Source organism: Strix uralensis, chromosome 8, assembly GCF_047716275.1.
Source record: "Strix uralensis isolate ZFMK-TIS-50842 chromosome 8, bStrUra1, whole genome shotgun sequence".
NCBI classification, from domain to species: domain Eukaryota; kingdom Metazoa; phylum Chordata; class Aves; order Strigiformes; family Strigidae; genus Strix; species Strix uralensis.
In genome coordinates, this window is record NC_133979.1 from 12,257,594 (window position 1) to 12,278,990 (window position 21,397).

The 21,397-nt window shown below is 63.7% G+C and overlaps 2 protein-coding genes across 4 annotated transcripts in view; both read right to left on the minus strand.

Annotated features, from left to right (window-relative positions):
* Positions 1-13,054, minus strand: part of IPO13 (importin 13) — a 31,731-nt gene extending 18,677 nt beyond the window's left edge. For 2 of the 3 annotated variants that reach the window (XR_012629840.1, XM_074876221.1), the window contains exons 1-2: positions 12,810-13,054; positions 2,607-3,343 (exon numbers count right to left, since the gene is read on the minus strand). Coding sequence is in view for 2 of the 3 variants with exons in the window: in XM_074876221.1 (XP_074732322.1) it covers positions 2,607-3,343; positions 12,810-12,875 (803 nt within the window). In the remaining variant the exon portion in view is untranslated. The remainder of the gene's footprint in view (positions 1-2,606; positions 3,344-12,809) is intronic. The other variant, XM_074876222.1, reaches the window with a different exon arrangement.
* Positions 13,055-13,337: 283 nt separating this feature from the next.
* Positions 13,338-20,280, minus strand: ARTN (artemin). Its single transcript, XM_074877234.1, has 4 exons — positions 20,115-20,280; positions 15,383-15,453; positions 15,066-15,255; positions 13,338-14,703 (listed from the first exon to the last, which is right to left on the minus strand). The coding sequence occupies exons 1-4, from the start codon at positions 20,278-20,280 to the stop codon at positions 14,267-14,269; spliced, it is 864 nt and encodes a 287-aa protein (XP_074733335.1). The 3' UTR covers positions 13,338-14,266.
* Positions 20,281-21,397: the final 1,117 nt, after the last annotated feature.

Sequence of the window (21,397 nt, forward strand, 5' to 3'; positions counted from 1 at the left end):
TTCTTAGGAACGCTGTATCCTAACAGAGGAGTGGTGTCCACACTCCAGAAGTGCCCGAGACACCCCCTCCCCTCTGGGTGCAAAGGGCTCCCACCCACCTGGCAGCTAAGGAGATCAAACGCTTCGCACCTACAAATCTCTGCTGCATCATCTCTAGTAACACCTCGGAGGCAGGAAAGCCACCTGTTGCTGCTCTCACACAGAGAAATAGAAGCCACCGGCACAAGCGACTTACCCAAGAGTGAGGCAGCACCATGGCCAGGTGATCCTTGCCCACGAGGTCCCACCTGCCCTTCTCTACCTGGACAAGAGTTGCAGCCAGCTGCTCCCGGGTTGAGGAGCTGCAGTGTGAGGGATGCCTTGCAAGGTGGTGCTCCCATGGGAAGATGGCCCCCAGGCTACCTAACCCTCAGTGGCAGAAGCCAAGCTCATGAGTCACTGAGCCTTCTGTTGACAGTAGAAGCACACCTGCATGATCACCTCCACACCAATGTCAATGAAGTCAGCTGGGAGGGGGCAAGGAGGAAAGACACAGGGTCCATAACACCCAGGGGAATCCATGGGAAAGCGGGGAGCCCCGAGACCAACCCTCTCACAGAGCGATGCCCTACAAAGCTCTGGAGAGGACCATGTCAGCAGCCCAGCACCAAGGATGCTCTGAGCCTGTGGCCAAGGGCACTGGGGAGCCAGGCCCCTGAGGAAAAGGCGAGAGACCGTGGAGGCAGAGAGCTGCTGAAAAGCAGCAGGGTTCTCCCACACTGTCATAAGACAGAAAGGTCAGAAGACTCCCTGGGGGCTCCGGGAAGAGCTGGATCTGCTGTGGCTGAGGAACAAAGCCAGAGGGGCGGGACAGCTGGCACCAGGGGAAGCAGGAGGAGGGACACGGGATGGAGGACACAAGGAACAAAGGGGAAGAGAGAGCCCACCGGGGCCGGGAAGCCGTGGTTCTATGAGCTACCCCACTCCTGAAGCCATCCCAAATCTCAGCACTGAGCACAGTCCTGCTCTTCTCTGGAGCAGCTGACACCACACACCGCCTGGCAGGGCATCCCTGTGACAATGCCACCGCTGTCCCCGTGCCCACACACTGGGCAGCCTTTCAGGCCAGCTGCCCACCCCGCCCTGGCCACTGCTCCCACGCCTACAGACAGGAGGGTGCTCTGCTGTGGCCAATGATGCCTCCAGGGAGAGGGACGGAGAGCAAGTGCCGGTGATGCTGTAAGGGAGCAGCCAGTGTGGCAGGACTGAATGGGGCCAGGAACTGCACGGCAGGGTCAGCACAGGAGCAAGTGAGAACACTCCGCTGTCAGCCACACTTCTCACCAAAATTCACTTTGAAAGCTCAGCTGAAAGCTCAGGCTTTTAATGCACTGAAGAATAGTGCTGCAGGGCCAGGGTACTGCACACAGGTGTGGAATCACAGCCAAGGGACCTCTGAGACTCAAGGGAAATGGAAAGAAGGAAGACAGAGTTCAACATTTCAGAACTGCATGTCAGCTCCTCTCACCTTCTCATTTTCTGCACTAATCCCACTACAAGGGTTTGGGCCGGCCCACAGCCTTTGCCAGGTACAAGGAAAAGCTGTTTGTGGTCATCTTGTGAATGCTAGCAACTCTCTCCCCACACCTGGCAACGCATCAAAATTCTGATGTGTCCCTTTGCGCGCTGGGACTCGCAGTCTCCAGATGCAACCCCCTTGTCATTGAAAAAGACAGCCCCAGGCTGCCCTTGAGCCGGGGACTGCGCCGGCTGCCCCTGCCTGGAGCCAAGGGGAGGACCAGGACTCACAACCGCAGCGGCAGCAGCATCCGCACCGCTGCAGAGGGTTGGAGCCTGCGCGATGTGCAGCGATGCGCAGGGACGCACAGCAGCAGCAGCTCAGCTCAGCCTTCAAGGAAACCCTCCTCTTCGGGGGGGAAGGTTGCTAAGCAGCCAGGAGGGGATGTGGCCATGCGAACCGGAGGAGATGTACTTTCCCTTCTGCGGGCATCGGTCCTGAGAGCTGACAGCAGCTCAGACAACACGGCCAAGCAGACGAGCTCAGAGACCCACAGTGCGGCCCTGGCAGAACCTGTCTCAGCCCCAGCTCCCAGCTCAGCAGCTCCAGGGGCAGCCACAGCCACAAACAAAGGACGAGTCCTCTGCTGGCACAAGCTGTTGGAGCCAGGAAGCGAGAGAAGACCGACAGGTCTGATTTTACTATCTCCGCATCAAATCAGCTCCTTGGCTGGACCAGCAGCACGAGGCAGAGGAGGGTCTCTGAACTGCCCCTGGCAGGAGCCAGGCAGCTGCTCCCTGGTTGGGTGCTGCAGGATCCAACAGAAGGAGCCAGAAGGGAGCATCCTCCTCTGCTTGAGAGCAGGGGGTTGGAGATGGGCTGCTACATGGTCCCCACAAGTAAATCATGGTGCAAAGTGTTCCAGGACCAACCGTGTGAAGCCAGTACCTCCGGCTGCTTTTAACATCTCCCACTTCTAAAACCTGTCATCATCACCTCCAGGGCCGATGGTAGCTAGAAAAAAGCCTGAGGTTTTTCCTCCCTACCCCATTCCCCTGCCAATGCCCAGGAGCACCAGCCCGCAGCGCATGGGAGAGGCTGCCCTTACCTCTGGGCATCGGGCTGGGAAATAGCATTGACAACAGCCTCCACTGCTGTGTCGAAGAGCTCCGGGTCCTGCAGAGAGGTGAAAGCTGCCTGGATCAGGTTCTCGCAGTCCATCAGCGGGATCTCCAGCTGCACCCAGCTGGAGAAGCACTTCAACACCTTCTGCTTGATGAAACCCGGGGAGTCCTGCTGCTGCAGCAGCTGCTCCAGCAAAGGGAAGACGGAGCCGCACTCCTGTGCCAGGACGCTGCGTACCTGGCCCTTGCGGTACTGCGGCAGGCGGCTGGTCTGAAACTCCTCGGGCAGCACCGTCAGCAGCTCCAGCAGCGCCAGGCACCGCGCTCGCCCGTCCACGTTGGAGTCCTCCGCCTGGAACATGCGCACCATGTCTGCCACGGCGCAGGGCCAGGCCTCTGGCATCATGCTGAGCGCCAGGGAGGCTAGTGCCACGCACAGCCGGGTCAGCACGATCTTGGAGCCGCTGGCGAAGCGAGTGATATGGGTGAAGAGCTGCGACTTGAGGCTCTCGTACTGGTCAGCTGGGATGTCGTTCCAGTAACGGGAGATTTTAATGTGTAGAGCGCTGGCACCGAAGTACTGGATCTCGGGCACTTTGTCCATGTGGAGAAGCAGCCAGCTGAAGTGCCACGCCTGGGGGGACACCTGCGCCTGCATCAGCCATTTCTGAGCCAAGTTCTTATTCTCAATGTTTGGGTCATAATACAGCTGATGGAGAGCCTGGAAGAGAGAGGGAAGCATCCTAGAGCAGCCGAGGAACACCACCGTGGCTGGTCCTGCCAGGGGAAGGCTCAGCGGGACAGAGCCCAGTGTCCGGGCTGCCCGCCAGCCACTGCCCTGCGAAGCCAGCCCCGCTCCCCGCGTTGCCCTGCATTAGCTGGCCTCCCTCCTTGGACTCTCAGCAAAGCGAGAGCGATCTGTCAGCGGGCAAGGACCTGCAAAGCATTCTTCCCCTCCTCCTCTCATGCTGCACTCTGGAAATTTCTTTTCCTTAGTCATCTCCCATCCTCGCCTTCACCCATGCAGAACTCGCCTGCTTCCCTGCTGATGCGCCGTCACTGGGGTGGGCACAGGACCCCTCTGCCACATGAGGGCTGTAAGGGACACCAGCACTCCTGCCTTCCACCCCACCTGAGAGCAGGTGGGGTGGAAGGCAGGTGCTATGAGTGCACCAGCTCTCACAAAGCACATGCAGCTCAAAGCTTGCATCTGGGAGCCCAAGGAACACAAGACCTGCTGCAGATATCTTTGTCTGTCAGATTGTACAGAGCCCTGGAAACCCACAGTCACTAAACTTGGGAATTAATCCCCCACAGAGTCCCTTTGAAGTATTCCCAAACCTGCCCAGTTATAGCTGAGCCAGGAGTGCTGGCATCTAACCCTGCCTCTGCCACCACCTCCCACAACAGTCCGGGGCTGCTCACTTCATCTCTGTATGGAGAAGGTGAACATCACTTACCTGCTCTGATGGCTTTGGGAGATCTAGTTACTGCTTTGCAGAGCTCAGATCCACGTAAACAGCCTCACACAGGCTGTAAGGCTTTATTTGCAGAGGAATATTATATAGATCTTAAGGCCAACATTGATTAGTTACTTATCCTGAGTGGGTGCAACTGGTAACCAGTGATGTCCTCGCACACAGAGGGGGAGAGTGACTACCCCTTGCCTGAATCCATCTTCCAGCAGCGAGGTTTTCTGCCTGGCACAGCGTGTTTCATTTCAAATTGCTGACTGCACACGCCAGGAGCAAGGAAAAGCAATGGCATTTGTCAGGCTATCAGGCACCTGTCACACCCCACCAGCAAATAGGAGGATGATTCCAGCAGGTGCAGAGGATTTTTTGTGTCCCCAACCTGGCTCCAGGTCTCAAATATCCCTCTCCTCCCCCCTAAAAAGCTCTATGAAATTCTTGTGTGGCTCTTGTACCCAGGAGAGGATTTAAACCCTATTTTTAAGCATGCAGAGGTGGCAGCTTGGGGCACAGGAACAAGCTTCCCAAGCAAGTGCTTGTGCCTCCCACTGCTTCCCAGCACAAGACCAAAGAGCAGGATGAAATGGCAGGAACCTTAGAGAGATGGCATTGCCCGGGCCATCATTTGAAACACCTCTGTTCAAGACTTTGTGGCAGGGGAAAATGAGGATAACCTCTTTGTAAGAAAGAAAGAGGTTATGGAGTACGTTGTAGGAGACGGAGCCAGCCAACGTGGTCTGCAGAGGGACAGGCGTCTGTCCCACTAAAAGACGTATCCTGACACAGAAAAGGTTAACCCTAGATAAGCAGGACACGGGGAGAGAGAAATCTGTCCCAACAGAGTGGCCAAGGGGAGCCCATGAGTTATCAGCAGCTAGCTGAAACCTTCCTCTGTTCCCAGTTATCTCTGACTTTTGCCCAAAGCATCAATCAGCTGCTGGGGCAGAGGTAAGCACTGTCATCCCCTCCCATCAAAGCAACCATTTACTTCACTACTGAGCAGTAGCTGCAGATGTGCTAAAAGCTCAATCACTCCTGGTGGTAAAAACCTGGCTCCTACCCCTGCTCTTTCGCTAAGGACTGAGTCATCCTGCAGCAGGGCTTGAGCTGGAGCTCCCAACTATCTCCTCCGTTACCAGCTCAGTCTCTTACTTGCTCTCGTCAGAGCTTGCTGCTTATTTTCTTTCCAAAAGAAATCTCACTTGAGATTCTCAGAGTCGGTGACAGCCCACTCATTCTTTCCCTTCCCCACTCACTGGACACCCCAACAAGGTGCAAAGGCGGGCAGCGGTCCCCTCTGCCTGCTCCCTAGCCCAGGACCCTCCCCACCTCCTCCCAGCCTCTCTGTTTACACCCCACGCATTCCCTAATTAACTGATTTCTTCTATTTTGAATAGTCTTCCTGCTAACACTTAGAAAATTGTGGGGGCAAAAAAAATCCCTATTCATCATATTTTATGAGGCACAACCTGTACACATGGCCCAGGAGCCCTAACCTCTAATCCAGTATGAGGTTTGCAAAGTACAGACCACACCATGTGTGGAGCCCAGACCTGGCTTCCAGAGCTGGGCTCCCAACCCACCAGCTCCCCAGCCGCTCACCTCTGCTGGCTGCAGGGCCGCTGCTTCATGGTCTCACAGTCGCTGGGCAGGCAAAGCATGGCACTACACACACTCTGGGCACTCCAAAGCGAGCCCCCGGAATGTCATGCGTGTGGGGTGTGCCTTACACAGCACTGTGGGTGATGAGGAACGTGGCAGGACAGCAGAGCAGAGGCTGCCGTACAGCCTGCCCACTGGGAAGCGGCTGCGGGCTCATCCTCCACCTGCCTGGGGCTGCCGGCACTGCTGGCTAAGGCCTGATCCTGCCAACGCCTCCAAGCAAGCAGACCCTGGTGCTTTCATGGGATCACCCCACTGGAGGGAGAGGAGCGAGCAACCAGGCAGAGCCCAGTGTGAAGCTGAGGTGTGAGCATCCTGCACGCAGCCCCTGCAGCAGAGACTCTGGCACTGTCTATGCCAAAAAACCAGCTGCTGCATCGTAACAATGGCAAAGAGGGAGCACTATCGTAGATGTTCCCCTCAACGCTCATGCTGGGGAGATGTCACTACCACTGCATTAGAGGAGCAGTGAGCAATCAGGTCACAAGACACCTCCCTGGGCAGGACCAGCTTTCCAGCCATGTGGATGGCTTTCCTACCACCACCCCAACACCTCCCCTGCACCCCTCATGCTCTGCCCTGCACACAGCGCCTGCTGTCACCAGTGAACTCTCCAGAGAGGCATCCTCACCCAGCAACACCACCCCAGAGCACAGCTCTTCCCTCACAGAGCCTCTGAGGAGGTTTCCAGTGGAGGCCCCCGGGGACATATGCTGGAGCCTCCACTGCTCAGCACCTCAAGGAAAGAGCGTAAGTGGTGAGATGACACAGTCTATCAACTACATTAAATTATTCATAGGATGGAAACAAATCTGATGCTGAAGAGTCACACAGCAAGCTGTTGGAAGTCAGAAGAATATTCTGGAAAAATACGTCTGCTGGTTTTCTCACCCCGCTTCCCCAAGCACCCTGTCCAGGATGGGACCGGCCGTGGTGGCTCCTGGCCAGAGCACGGCTGTTCCTGCTTGCTGCAGGATGCCAGGTAGAGAGGCAAGGCAGCACACATGCCGGGGCTACTGACACCGTGCCCCATCTGGTGCTCTACATGACAGGGGAGAGCTCTCCAGAGGACCTCCAAGGATGGGCATCAATACTGGGACCATCCTAGCCCAGCTCAAAGCAGCAGATGAAACCCCTGGCAGAAGACTAGGGGTCTCTCCCTAGCCTACCATGCACATCGTCCGAGCACCATCCTCTGCTGCGAGCTTGGGACAGGAGGCTGCAAGGCACCGTGCTCTGCCCAAGGGTACCTGAACACCCAGCACACTCCTCCCCAGGCACGAAAGGCACCATCCTCATCCCAGAGGCAGGCACCAGCACCGGCTGCTGTTGGACTTTGACATCACTGCGCTGGCCAGCACTCTCAGGCCCATCAGGAAGAGCTGGAGATGACGAGAGGAACTCATTAGCGCCAGGAGGGAGAAGCAGAAGGCATGAAATCGGGCAGTGACATCTAACAGGGAGGCTTTGTGCACTCTGATTTGAACGGGTGGCTGACACCAGACCTGCCTCCTCCACAATTAGACCTGTAACGTGAGAGCTGGTAAACAGCCCGGCTGTCAGCTATGCCCTTTGGCCAGGGAAGGAGCTTTCTCCAACATCAGCTCTGCTTGGTTGCAAATAATTCAAGCTTGTTATGATGGTTCTTCCCTGCTCTAAAAAGCTGTGGCCAAAGCCTCAGTTAGGCTCTAGTCACTGGAGTGGCATCAGTCCCTCAAGAGAGCCAAGTAAGCTTACCCTCAAGCAAGCTGCCTTGGGGCAGGGCAGCTTGCCCAAAAGGCACAGGTCAGAAGCACGGGCTGGTCACTTTGGGAGGTGGAGGGGAACCAGTCCAAGCAGAGTTACTGCCAAGCAAAGGCACCTGATCTTAGGTTGCACTCCAGTATCCTGAGGGTAAAGGAGCTGCTATGAGCCCAGAATCTCCCAGCTCTCACTCCTTGGAGCTTGTGCAGGGAGCCCAGAGCCAGCAGGCTGTCTCCCTGACTGTACCACATAGATACATTAACATAGAGTCCCCAGCATAGAGGTGTAGTATCCGTGCTGTTTGTGGGGGCAAGAGGAGCCCCAGAGGTGTGACTTCAGCCCCACAGAGCTGAGCATGCTGCCTGCTGTTCCTGGGGGACTCCACAGGGACACGGGTCTCCTCCAGGGGTGCAAATGGAGGTGACAGCAGGTACAGCCCTGAGGTCTGCAACCTCAGTACAGTCCTGTTCTGCTGCTTGCTCTGTGCCCGCAGCCACGGCCCCTCAGCAGCCACCAGCCTTCTTCCAGCAGGAGCCCCAGGATGCCTCCCGCTGCAGCCTCTCGCTGTCTTTTCTAGCTGAACGCACTCGCACCGCCGGCACTCCAGGCCTGTGACAGCACAGCCATTATCACGGCTCTGCCGAGTGAAGGGAATGTCGTCCCTGCCTCCCCCCTGCCCGCAGCAGCCATCCTCCCCCTGCCACGGCGGGGCAGGCTGAGGACCCAGCAGCCCCGGGAAGGCGGCAGCCTGCCGAATCGCCAAGGATAGCAAATGGATGCAAAATAAAGCCGTGCGTGTGCTGCCAGGCATGCTGCTACTGCTCAAGGGACCCACACTTTGCCAGCAGTCCCAAAGAACAGGGATTTTTTCCCCCTCTCCTAATAAGAGATGCTGCTGCTTCGCAGCCCCTCTTTGAGCCCAGCTTGCCCACGCTGAGTCCTCAGCTGTCCGGAAGGGGCTGCAGCCCAGACGCAGCTTGGCAGCCTCGGCATCCCTCCTGCTGCTTCACTGCCAGCAGCCCTTTGCAGGGAACTGCGCGGTCCCCAGCAGGGATGGGGGCTGTAGGAGATGCATGCGCTCTCAGGCCAGGGGCCACCACTGCTGTGGTGAGCAAGGAAGAGTAAGCAGGACCAGAGAGCCTGCTGGGAGCACAGAGCCCAGGACGATTTGCAAGGGTGACCCAAACACCCCTGCCCACCATCTCGTGTTTCTATCCATCACTTCGGTAAACGAGTTCACAAGTGTTTTGAGAGAGGAATCCCTTCTGGCACCCAGGTACCAATCCCACCCATTCCCACTCTGTAAGACATTGGAGCTAAGATGAGGCTCCAGTGATGGTCCTTGTAGGGCACAGCCAAGCCCTGGCAAACAGAAGGTGCTGCCCTCTCATCCCATCACCACCACGCCACACAAAGGTTGGGTCTGGGTGGAACCTGCTTCTGCAGTGAAGATCTGCTTAAACACTAAACGAGGTGACTCCTCACTTCCCTCAATTTTGCAAGAATCTCCCCTCCTGAGGCCCCTGACTTACCATCCCCAGCACGGCAGCCACATCTCACATACGTGGGCTGCCTCTAAGGAAGAAGTGGCCAAGCTGCTGCCAGTGATGCACCAGACAGGGGATGCCATTCCCTGACCCTGATGTAATCGTAATTGTCTTCATCAGGTTTCTGAAGACAGGCAATAACCTTTTTCTGAAGAAAGCAGATGCACTTGGGTTTCTCCTCCCCATCCTCCTGGGTGGAAGGCAGCCCAGCAGCTGCCACATCCCCGAGGCTCAGCATCTCCAAGGAACAGTGATCAAAGCCACCCCTCTCCCATCACGGTAGGCTCCGGATGTCAGCTCCATGACACCCCGCCTACCCATCCTGCCGGAGAGACTCTGTGCATTCATCAGGCATCTCCAGAGAGGCACACGGCAATCTGGAAGGCCCAGAGATGCCAGACCGCTAATGTGCTAGCGAAAAGACGTCAGTGAATATTACAAACACCCCAGAGGATGAGATGCAGGCCAAGGGAGAAAAGACCTGGAAGGAATCAGACAAAAAAAGAGGGCAAGAGCAGGCACTTGGGAAACTCATGGAGGAACGGCACTGCCTTCTTTCTTATTTCAGAAAGGCGGATACTGCTGGTGCAGACTCAACTGCACTGAAAACAGGTAAAGAGGGTCTCACATTCATCTTCTGTCCAACAGCGCAGTGTTAGGTGCTGCCACCCCTAACCTGGGGGAAACCAAAAACACAAGTCCTGCTTGTGCGCTGCTCCTTCACAATGGACACAGCCAGCAGGGACTGAACGTCTGCAATACATCTTCACCAGAGCACGGTTCATACTGCAGCAGGAGCATCACCTCCCCAGGGCAGCGTTGCCCCACCATCAGGCTGTCAGTCATGCTGGGGACAGCTCGTGGGCACACAAAAACGCATGCAGGTCACGAACCAGACTGCACCGTTTAGGCACAGGGAAGCTGAGCACCCTTGCACCCTGAAGCCCTCAGCTTGCCCAGCCTTCCCTTCCCTCCAACCGCAGCAGCAGAGCCCTGCTCAGCAGCAGGTGCAGGGGAAGCAGATCCATCCCCGAGCTGCCAGCCGCCCAGCAGGTCTGCACAGCGTGGCCACACCAGCCTGCTCTAGCTGTGCCGAAGCCAGAGCAGCATCTAGGTCAGGCTTGGAAGAAAACAAAAAAGCAGCCAAGCAACCCTCCGCTGGGACTGGGGGACACTGACACAGTAACTGTACTGTAATGGGCAGTAGTAGCCCAGCGCAGCCCTGATCCTTCCCTGTGTCACGAGTAAGCTCCCTATGGAAAAACGGAGAAAAAAAATACAGGGAGCAACTTTCAGATGGCTCCTGAAGTGCAGCACCTGAACTTGACACCTCCTCAGGAACAGGCAGCTGCCTGCCTGCTGCCTGTGGGCTTTCAGACCTGCTGGCTGACAAAGGGCAACACGGGCCCAGCCTACAGCATCTGCACCCTCCCGCCTCCCTGCAACCACTGGTCACAGCTGGAGGGATCTAACCAGCTCTCCCTCGCACAGGTCATGCTGGATAAACACAGCAATGATTCTCTTCAGCTACACGGGCACCCAGAGCCCTGCAAAACTGCGGGGGCATTTGCCCAGCCCACTGCATAATGAACAACAGCGGGGGGTACAGAAGGGTCTTCCAGAGATGTGAATCTTCTCCACAAAAACCATCAGAAGAGCATGATGGGCACAGTCTAACCAGAGACTTCCCTGGCTGCAACTGCCACACACGATGACTTTCACTGCGGGTGACCTGGAGAGGCTTTGACCCTCTGACTTAAGAGATAACCAGCTCCTTATGCTGTTCCTAACCCCAGCACTTACTGCTAACTGACTCAGAGTGGAGTCAAACCCTGACTTTAATCAGTATTCAGTGTTATTAATAGAGCCATGCATAAAACCTGGCAGGCAGAAGAGCCCAGGCCAGTAGAAGCCTCATTTATGTGCCAGCATCACCTCTGACAAAGCGGCTCTACCCACCCGCCTCCCACCAGCCCAGCCCCCAGCAAAGCCCACCTTTCCTTCGCTTTATACCAGAAACACCCCACAGCCCTCCCTTGCAAAAGACAGACACAGGAGGGCTCTGAGCTGCTGAACCTCTGAGTTTTTTTCTGATCCCACCCCACATTTCTTCCCCTACGCAGGGACCGTGCTGCTGCCCCCAGCCAGCAGTGCAGAGCCCCGCCACGGTCCACAGCCGCACCTTCCGAGGACACCAGCAAGATGGCAAAGCCTGTGGAGACTGGGAGAAGCCGGGCAGGCTGGGGGAGGGGAATCGAAGCATCCTAGAGGGCATCTTTGCCTCCTCCCAGGCAGCAGGAGACTAAATCCAGAGCAGCGCAGTGAGGGCGAGCTGCCTCTCGGCACAGCCCCACCTCGCCCAGCCAGCGCCGGGCGCCCCCCACCCTGGCACTGCCCACCCTTCCCGGGCAAGTGTGCGCTTCATTGTTGGTGCAAACAAAGGAGCGGTTTGTGTCTGCCGAAGAGAAAGGAAGTCAAAGGCAGAATCATCCAGCAGCCCTGGACATATGCAGATTAAGCTGCAGAAGGTTGCATTAATGTAGCATTTTCCAGACATCAGTTAATCCCCCCGGCCGTGCTCTGTCCCTGGCAGAGGTGGGCTGTGTCTCACCTGCAGCCACAAAGGCAACCGGTGCCCAGTTACAAACCTGACATCCCTGACCCGACACCTCCCGCGAGGCTGCTGGGGAGGCACAGGTGTGAAACACAAGACGTGTGCCCACCAGCACACCCGTGGGCATCGCTTTGGCAAGGAACTCGGTCTATTCTTATCGAGGAAAAATGAGGACACTGGGATTCCCACTAGCTGTCTGGGGACTGAGCTGTGGATTGACAGGCTGTCGGTCTCCGAGCGGATGTCTGGCTACAGGGTGAGTGGAAGGGAGAAGCGCTCTCTTGCTGTTTGCCCTTCAGGGATGCATCCTCCACTGCCCTGCCCCCTTCACCTCCAGGATGGCCCAAGGGAAGGTTTTTGCTTGGCTGCCTCTCCCAGCGCTCGCTGAGGTGCCCTGCTCGGTCTCCGTGATGAACCCCAGGTCACGTAGGGGCTGCCTGGGGCTCTTCCCAGCAGTAGTATAATGCTGGCAGGCCTCGGTTTGCCGTGGCCATTCCCTGGATCCCGGGTTTCGGCCATCATGACCTCGCTCCTCTTGCCCTGCAGCTGCTTAGGAGGGCCTTGAGCATCAGCAGGAGCAAGGAGGCTGGATTCCAGGTTCAGAAGGACATCACTGGCCCATCCGCCCTCCGATGGCTTTTCCCAACGTTAATTCCCACCAATTCCCAGCACCTGGTGAGGATCCCTTCCCTGCCTGATGGAGACACTGATCCGGGCTTCACACAGATACTGCTGGTCCAGCAGCCAGGACTAGACCCGTAGGCTCTCCCTGCCCGGCGCTGCAGCACGGTGACCCAGAGGACGCCCGTCGGAGACACACCTCCTCCCTCTGCTCCCATTTCTGCCACATCATTTTCCCTCTGCGGGCTGTCCCGGCGCACAGGAGCCGCCGGCTCCACCTCCCGCGCCGCGCACCGGACCCCCCCTGGGGCGCGCAGGCGGGTCCCCGCCGCCCCCGCTGCGGGCAGCGGAGGAGAGGGGGGATGCCGCCCCGCCGCCCCCCCCCCGGGCCCGGCACCGCCGAGCAGGTGCCCACCCCACCCCCCCGAGCCGCAGCCCCCGCACCCCGGCGGCAGCATCACCGTCCCGCAGCCGCGTCCTCCCGCCCCGCCGCCGCCGCCGCGGGTGCGCTCGGGGCGGTTCGCTCACCTTCTCCACGTTCTCCACGGTGAAGTCGAGGCCCTGCGGCGGCGGCGCCTCCGCCCTCCGCTCCATGGCTGCGGCGGCGCTCAGGAGGCGGCGGCGGGCGGGCGACAGCGGCGGCGCACGGGCAGCCGCATCGCGGCGGGACCCGCCTCCCCGCCCCGACGAGGGCGGCGGCACCGGCGCGGCGCGGCAGAGAGCGGCGGTCGGTCGGGCCGGGAGGCGCCCGAGGGACGCCCTGAGCGGCCCCGCCGCCCCTCCCCTCCCCGCCCCGCTCCGGCACGGCCTGGCCCCGCGGCCCCGCAGGCGCGCCCGGGCAGCCCGGGTCCTGCCGCCGCGCCGCGCTGCACGCCGGGAGCGGTAGTCCCGGCCCGGGCGCGCCCCCTGCCGGGCACCGGGCGCCGCCCCGGTCCTCCCCCCGCCACGCGCGGCGCGGGCGGTGCCGCTTCCCAGCCCCCGCTGCCGGCCCGCGGGGGCCCAGCGCCGCGTGTGTCCCAACACCCCCCGTCCCCCGTCACGGGCACACGCAGGGGTTGGACTCGCAGCCCATCGCTTTATTGCTACAGGAGAAGGCGACTGTACAAAAATAGAGTTTATCCCTCAAATTTTACAAATAATAGAAAAAAGGGGGCTGGGGGAGCACGGGGCACCGGGGGCTGGGGCGCTGCCCAGGGCTTCACAGCAGCGCTGGGGTTAAATTACACCCGGCCCCCGGGGGGCCCAAAGTCATAAATAGGAGCTGCCGCTCGAGAACAATAAATAAATAATTTAGAGTAATAAATAGTTTAGTGCCACAGCACTGCGGGGGGACCCTGCCACCCCCCTGGGAGCCGGGCAGGGGTCCCGGCGGGTGCCCGTGCCCCGCTGCCCTGCAGAGCACCGGGGGCCGCTGCCAGCCCGGGTGCGGGTCCCCTGCTGCACGCTGGCACGGTTTGGCCCCGCTGCGCCCCTGTCCCCAGGGACACCCCCTCCCTGCAGGACAGCTCCGGGCACCGCCGGCCCCAGGGCGCCCGAGGGGACAGGGAGGTTTTGTCCCCTTTCTGTCCCCCTCTGAAGCTCGGGCGACGCTTGGCCCAGGCTCCTCTAAAGCCGGGGTGTGGGAGCACCAGTCCAGGCAGGGCGCAGGCGAGCTGGGTGCTGCTGGTGGGCACTGGGCTGGCAGACCCCTGCGAGCTGCAGGGGTGCTCCGTACCCCAACCAGCTTCTCTCCCAGGGCGGAGCCGGGGTGCACCCGGGCAGGACCCCGCGTAGCCGGTGGCACCAGCTGCTTGGCACTGAGCGGGAGGGGGCTCAGCCGCCCACCCCCCATCACGGATCCATCTCGCCTCAGTCCTTTGTGGCCACATAAAATCGGGGGCACCGGCCTCTGCCAGACCCTTCCTCTGAGTGCCAGTGCCACTGCGCGTGGCAAGCTGGGGTCTGCCGGCGTGTGTCGAGCCGGGGCCGAGCTGGTGGCCCCCTCCTCAGCCGATGCAGCTGCACTCGGCCGCCGAGAGCTTCTCCACCGTCTGCCACGTGTTCTGCACATCCATGAAGGAGACGGCCTCGTAGCGGGTGGGCCGGCAGCAGGGGTGGCTGAGGACCCGCTCCTGCGGCCCCGGGGTGATGAGCTGCTGCCGCAGCAGGCTGCCCAGCGTCAGGTCGTAGTTGCTGCGTGCCCGGTGACAGGATCCGCTGCAGTACTTGAAGAGCACAATCTCATCTGAGTTGAAGCCCAGGCCCAGGTCGCGCACCTTCACCATCAGGTTGCGGATGTGGCAGTTGCGCCCGCGGGACCCCCGAGGGTGTTTCTGTGTGCCCTTCTTGCCTTTGCTGGTGCCCGGTGGTGAGCGCTCGGTACGCAGCAGCAGGTCCTCTGCCAGCTCCGCAGCGCCCAGGCCACCCGTCGTCACGTTGTCCCCTACACACGGAGGGGACGGCACCGTCAGACCCCAGCCTGCACCCACCGCCCTCCTGGGGCCTGCCGAGCCTGGCTGCTCCCTGCCGTGACCTGCAGACCCCCCCTGGTCACCCACCACGGCACTGGCCAGGTGCCCCCAGAGTGGTGCCATGGGTGAGTGCCCAGCCAAGCATCTCCTCATCCCCAGGGCTCTGCCATCATCCCCAGCGTGAAGCACGGGGCCTGGTGTGTTCAGCCCACCCAGCCCCAATATGCAGAGGCAGCCCTTCATGGGCTGGGGGTCCCACAGTGGCTCCCAACCCACCCATGCCCCATGTTTGGGGCTACCGTGCCCAGGCCAGGAGTCCTGCCCCAAGACACACCGTACTGCGGGCTCCAGGCAGCGGCGAGCGGTACCTCCACGCCATCCTCCACAGCCGGGCTGGCAGTGGCCATGCCCCGCGGCGTGGGGGACACGTCCAGCGTCTCATTGCAGTGTGGCGTTCGCAGGGTGCCAGCGGCCAGCCCAGCCAGCAGCGAGAGGATGGCGAGGAGCCCCCACAGGGTTCCCTCCTGCAACAAAGCAGAGCACAGCGGGGTGAGCCCCGACCGGGGTCCCCACACCAGGGACAAGGCTCCATGAGCTGGGGATGGGGACATGGGGGACCCGGCCATCACGGCCAGGCAGGCCTGGGCTCACCTTGGGCTGCGGGTGCGTGGTGGGTCCTGCAGGTCTCAGCTCTGGTGGCCCCGCTCGCTGCTCCATGCTGGCTGCAAGTGCAGAGGTGGGGGTCAGCGCCCATGCAGAGGGGAGGGGGTGGGCATCGAGCTGGCCAGCTGGAAGCTGGCACACCTCTCCCCTGCCCCTGCAAAAGCATGCTATTCCCTCCCTCGCCCTGCAGCACCCTGCAACACCTCCTGCACACCACACATGACCCCCCCCCCCCATGCCCTCCACACACAGCCAAGCACCCTCGCCACCCCACGCACCCCTTCCAAGAGATGTGACAGCTGGAGCAGCCCAGCCTTCACCCAGCACCTCTCCTCAGGGGGACGCAGCCACCTCCTCACGCAAGCAGCCTGGGATGCCAGGCTGGGCCGTGAGGCGGTGGCTGGGGCTGGGAGTGCCACGGGGGGGCCCCTTTCCCATGGCCCTTTCCTGGGAATGTTTTTCTTGCTTGCAGTGGGAGCCTGACCTTGGAAACTCCAAATCCATTAGCGCAGGGTCCTTGGGTGCAGCCACCCCCTGGCCCTGCGCTGGCTCCCCAGCCTGCTGCCTGCACTGAGCTGGGACGCAGCCCCAGAGCAGCCCCGGTGAGTGGGGCCCCGAGGGGCAGGATGGGCAGGCAGGTCCCGTGGGGACACAGCAGGGTGTGGGGCACCATGCGGGGCTCACTGTAGTCATTCACCCCAACACCTCTGCCCAGCGTCCACTGCCCTGACACACACGGGGGAATTGGTCCCTGCCATGCATGGTCCCAGCAGAGCAGTGAGCAGGGTCTTGGGGGAGTGATGTCCCCCAGGGGGGTGCAGGGAAGTCTGCAGCCACGTTGCACCTCCTTCCCCAGCTCCCCCGGGGTGCAGGGAGGCCCCTGTGCCCCAGTGTCCCAAGCCAAGATCCCCCAGAGGTGGCTCCCAAGGGGGCTTGAACGCTCCTTGGCCCATCTGCTGCACCCCTGTCTCTCGGGACATGACTGTCCCCTTGGAGCTAGGTAGCATCCTGCAGCGGCGAGTTCCCCTGTCCCCTCCATGGCTTTACTCTGGAATGTCCCAGGTGCTTTTGTAGCAAAGCTGGGACAGATATGCTGAGGAGAGTGCTCCTGGCCAAAAAATGAAGGGACATGGCTGGGCACCACTGGGACAAGGAGACAAAATCAGTTCCCCCAGTCGCCCCAGCATCTCAGGGGATGGTCCCGACTGCCGCATCTGATGCCACCCTGCACTGGCCACAGCATGACAAAGTGCTGTGATGAGCACTGCCAGGCCCATGGGCCTCCGCCGGGGGCCGTGCACCAGGCAGGATGCATCCCCGGTGCAGGCAGGGCTGGCACCGGGCCCCCCGGCCCCGCCAGCCGCCGCGGCCTGGCCAAGCACAGCCCACGCAGCACGTCGCTCCCGTGGCGGCCCGTGGCCCCACGCCAGCCGCTGCCGCCAGGTCATGGTTTTCCCAGGCCGGCACCCCCGGAGGGGCCAGGCGAGGGTCCCTGCGCCCCGCTGGGAGGGGACGGGCCCCCCCGGTCACCGCTCTCGCAGCCGACCGCTCCGCCGCGGCCCCTCGGCCCCAGCATCCCGACGGGACGGGACGGGACGGGACGGGACGGGACGGAGCAGCCGGTGCAGTTCAGGCTTCTCCCGTCCGGCGGCAGCACGGCCCCGGGCTCTGCGGCGGGAGCGCTGCCGGCGGGGCGCCGGGCGAGGGCAGCAGCCTCCCTTCGCCCCCGGGGAGCCCCGGAGCCGGGGTTACGGACGTGCTCCGCCAGTGCCTCCGCAGCCACGGAGCCCCGTCCCCGGGGGCAGCTCCCCGCACGCACAGGACCGCAGCCCACGCTGGCCCCGCACCCCCGCTCGGCCCCTGCTTTCCCCCGGCGCGGGCAGGGCTGAGCCAAGCTCCTGGGCACTCTACTGGGGTGCCGGAGCTGCACCCCCCCACGGCAGACCCCCAACTCCCGCATGGTGGGGATCTGGCTGGGGTCCGTCCCTGCCACGGCTGCAAGAGCCCAGCTGGGACATTAACAGGCACAGGAGCCCTTTGCAGGGTCACGATCAGGCCCATCCATGCGAGGACCTGCCTGATCCCCCTGCCACATGTGTCCCCCGCCCAGGGGCTGAGCAGCAGCGCGCTGGGGTGATCCCTGGGCGGGTCACCCCACACCCACCCGTGCAGAGCCGCGGCGAGAGCCCCGCTGCCCGCCCTGTGCGCAGGGCGCTGGGGAGGGGGTGCCCCGTGGGCTGGACCAGGCCCCCGGGGGAGGCCGGAGCCACTCGTGAAGCCCATCCACGCGGGGCCAGCGGATGCCCCAACCCCGGGGTGAGGGTCTCAGCTCATGGCGTGGCCGCTTTTGGAAAGGAGCTATGCTGGGCCTCGCTCGCCACTGCTCGCCGTGCCAGCCCCGCAGCCGCGGCTTCTGCCTGGCAGCGCAGGGGGATGCCCGGAGACCCCCCACGGGCACCTGCGGGCACCGGTGGAGCCGGCAGAGGCCCGGCGTCCCGCCGCGCTGCCCCTGGCAGGAGGAGTGATGGGGGGGTCAGAAATCAACCCCCCCACACGTGTGACGCGGAGCTGGCACCCGCCCCGCAGAGCCGTGGGAGGCCGGCGTCGGACACGTGGGGCACACGGGAGAGACCAAACTCGGCCCCAGCCCGGGGAAAGCGGAGCCGGGGGGCGTCGGGCACCCTGGCCCCGGGGCTCTCCCCCACCCCGGCAGTCGGGGCACAGACCTGCCCGACGTGCCCAAAGGGCCGGGGCGGGAGCCCAGGGAAGAGGCGGGTGAGACCGTCCCCCGTGGCCCCCGGGCACCCGCAGCAGGGTCCCGCCTCTCCTCGCCCGGGCAGGGAACCCCGTCCCCGCCGCGGCCCCCAGCGCTTCCCGCCGCCGGACCGGGCTCGGCGCCCCGGGACCCGCCCGGCGGGGACCTGCCCGGGGGCGGCCCGAGCCCCCTCGCCGCCCCGCAGGTTTTGCCGGGGGGCTGGCGGCGAAGCGGGCCCCCCCCCCGCCCCCCCTCCGCAGCCCCGGTACAAGCCGCCGCCGAGGCCCGGCGCCGCCGGCAGGCTGGGGCGGACGCTGCCGCCCGCCGCCCCGGCCCGCACTCACCGTGCCCGCGGCGGGGACCATCCCCCGGGCCGCCGCCGCCCCGCATCGCCTCCGCTCCCCGCCGCCCCCCACCGCCCGCCGCCCGCCGCCGCCGCGCCGGGGCGGGGCGCGGGCGGGGGCCGGCGCTGCCCCGCCGGCACCGGCACCGGCACCGGCTCCCGTCGCTGCTCCCGCTGCCGCTCCTGCTGCGCCTCGGGGTGCGGGTCCCGGTCCCGGTGCGCCTCGAGGTGCGGTGCCGCCGGCGGCGGGCGGGCGCGCAGTGCGGGACAGCGGCGGCTCCATCCCGCTCCCGCCGCCGCCGCCGGTGTCAAATTCCAGCCGCTGTCACCTGACCGGCGGGGCGGGCACCGGCACCGGGACCCCGATCCGCAGCGGCACCGGGACCCCGATCCGCACCGCAGCTGCGCCGGGACTCCGACCTGCACGGGCGCCGGGACAGCCGCTGGACCAGGACGGCGCCGGGATCCCGCCAGCAGCAGGAGCCGCAGCCCGACCCGCATCAGCACCGGCTCCGCGCGGAGACTCGCACCCCGCCGGGAACGGCACCGGGAGCTCCGGCGGCGCCCGACCCCCGCCACCACCTCCTGCCCGCCGGCCGACCCCCGGACCGGTGGGCACCTCTCGGCACCGCCGGGCCGGCGGCCGGGCAGACGGACACGCAGCCCGGACGGACGGACGCCCCTCCTGAGCGGGGTTCCCCGCCCCGACAGCCCGGTCACAGCGCTGGCAGGACGGACACACGGACAACCCCCGGGGACGAGTTCAGCCCTTCCCGGAGCGCTCCGGGAGCAGAGCCCCACGGGCACCCCACGCCCGGCGTCGAGGCCGGGGGGGGGAAAGGGCAGAGCCCTACGGGGATCCCTTACACACAGCGGGACCACCCGGGCCCGTGGGGACCTGGCGGGGCTGGGGGTGGGGGGCCGGGGGCCGTCCCGGCAGCGCGGGGGCCGCGGCGGGGCTGGCCGGCGTCGCACGCACCCCGAGCCACCGCGGGCCACCGGTGTGCCTGGCGCTCACGTCCGGGCTCGCCGGAGGAGGAGTCCGGCCTCCCTGCCCTGCATCCCCGCCCGCCCGCGTCCCGCGGCCACGGCCCACGGGCGCCCCGCGGCCGGGTCCACCCCGCCGGGGCCACCCGCCGCCGGGATCCTTACCTCTGTCGTCTCCCTGCCTCCCTCCGCCGGGGCCGTCGCAGGCCCCGGGGACATGGGGGCCGGCTGGCGAGCCGAGCCGAGCCCGTGCGAGTCCTTACGTCACCGCCCAGGGCCCTCCACGTCCATCCCGGGGCTCTCGAGTGCTCCTTGCAAACGTGCCAAATCCCAGGGCCGCCTCCGCTCGGCCCCGCTTCACACGTGCTCCCCTGGCCGGAGCCGGCCGCCGGGGCACAGCCCAGACCGGGCAAGGCCCCCCCGGTGCCAGCCCTCATGGCCCACCGGCCCCCCGGGCCCTGCCCGCGGCGGGGTCCGGAGGCGTCCGGGCGGGCGGCGCGCCCCGGGGCGCTGCTTGCCCTGTCATCTGCCCCGGCAGCGCTCAGCCGCCTCGGCGCAACCTCCCCGGGCTTATATAACTCCCCGGCTGGAGCGGGGCCAGCGGCTCGGTCGCCGGCAGTGCCGTGGCTACACACCGGCCTCGGGTCGCCCATGGGGTCTGCCCCAGCACCTGGGCCCCCCGCGTGGCGTTAACCGCCTTCTCGCCCCACGGCAGCCCAGACCCCGTGGTCCTGCGGCGGGGAGGGCCGGCCGACGCGTGTGAGCCACTGGTGGAGCCGGCCGCCTCGTCTTGTCTCTCATCTCGTCGGATTATCCAGCGCGAGGATGACAACTCCTGTGTCCCTCCTGCGGCACCACCTGCCAGGGAATGTGTTGACACGGGCAGTACCGGCTAAGCTGTCCCCGCCACTGCTAGCAGGGACGGCGGAGGTGGCACGCAGCCCCTGCCCTGGCGTGGCACCGTGTGGTCCTGGTTCCCCTCTGCCCCCAGCACAGGCACCTTGGCCAAGCTCGTGGCTGTGGGTGACTTCATGCCTGCCAGTGGGACTGCGTGGGAGGGTGGGCTCTGCCGTGGGGCTGCGCTGCCCCATGGCCGTGGCCTGAGGCTGCTCCCATCCGTGATGCCCTCACGGGAGCTGGCAGGGGTGATGCCCTGGGTGCCTTGGCCCAGCAGAGGTTTGGAGGCTCAGGAGCATTCCCAGGGGAGGGAATCAGCCAGGGGTAGGGGACAGGGAACAGGTTTCTCTGCTTGGCAGGGCTGCAGATTAACGGGGCTGCCTGCCTGGAAAGTTTCCATGCGAGTGGCATGTCCTGCTCCAGGTTGCCTGGCTGTCCCCATGGGGCTGGGACTGGCCACAGCCCTGCCCATGCAGGGTGGGTTGCCCAGGAGGGGCTGTCAGCGCAGGGGAAGGCTGCCTCCCCCATGGACAGTCCTCGGGGCTTGGAGACAGCCCCAGGTGCTGGATCACCCCAGGGGCTACCCCATCCCCTCCCACCTTCTCTGTGGGTTGGGCTGGTCCCCATACCCCCATGTCCCAGCTGGGAGCTGCGGTGGGTGTGATGCTGGTGGTGGGCAGGGGGCTGCGCAGGGGGCACAGGGGGATATCCAGGGGACTCTATACAGGTGGGCCCATGGTGTCCCCAGTCCTGTGAAACAGGTGGCTGTGCAAAGTTTGGCCTCTGTCCTCTTCCAGGTGTACCCTCTTTGTGGATGCCACCCCAGACACCTGGGGGCCTTGGCTTCCTCCTCTCCCCTGGCCCTCATTCTGGCAGACGTGACCCCAGTGCTGCTGTCAGCCCTGCTGATGTCCTGCCAGCAGTACCTCCTCCCTGTCCCCCCGAGATCACGGGGGCAGGAGGTGGCACATCCCAGCGCCATGCCTCAATCCAGGCACCGCTCTCTTCCCCTGGGCTCCCA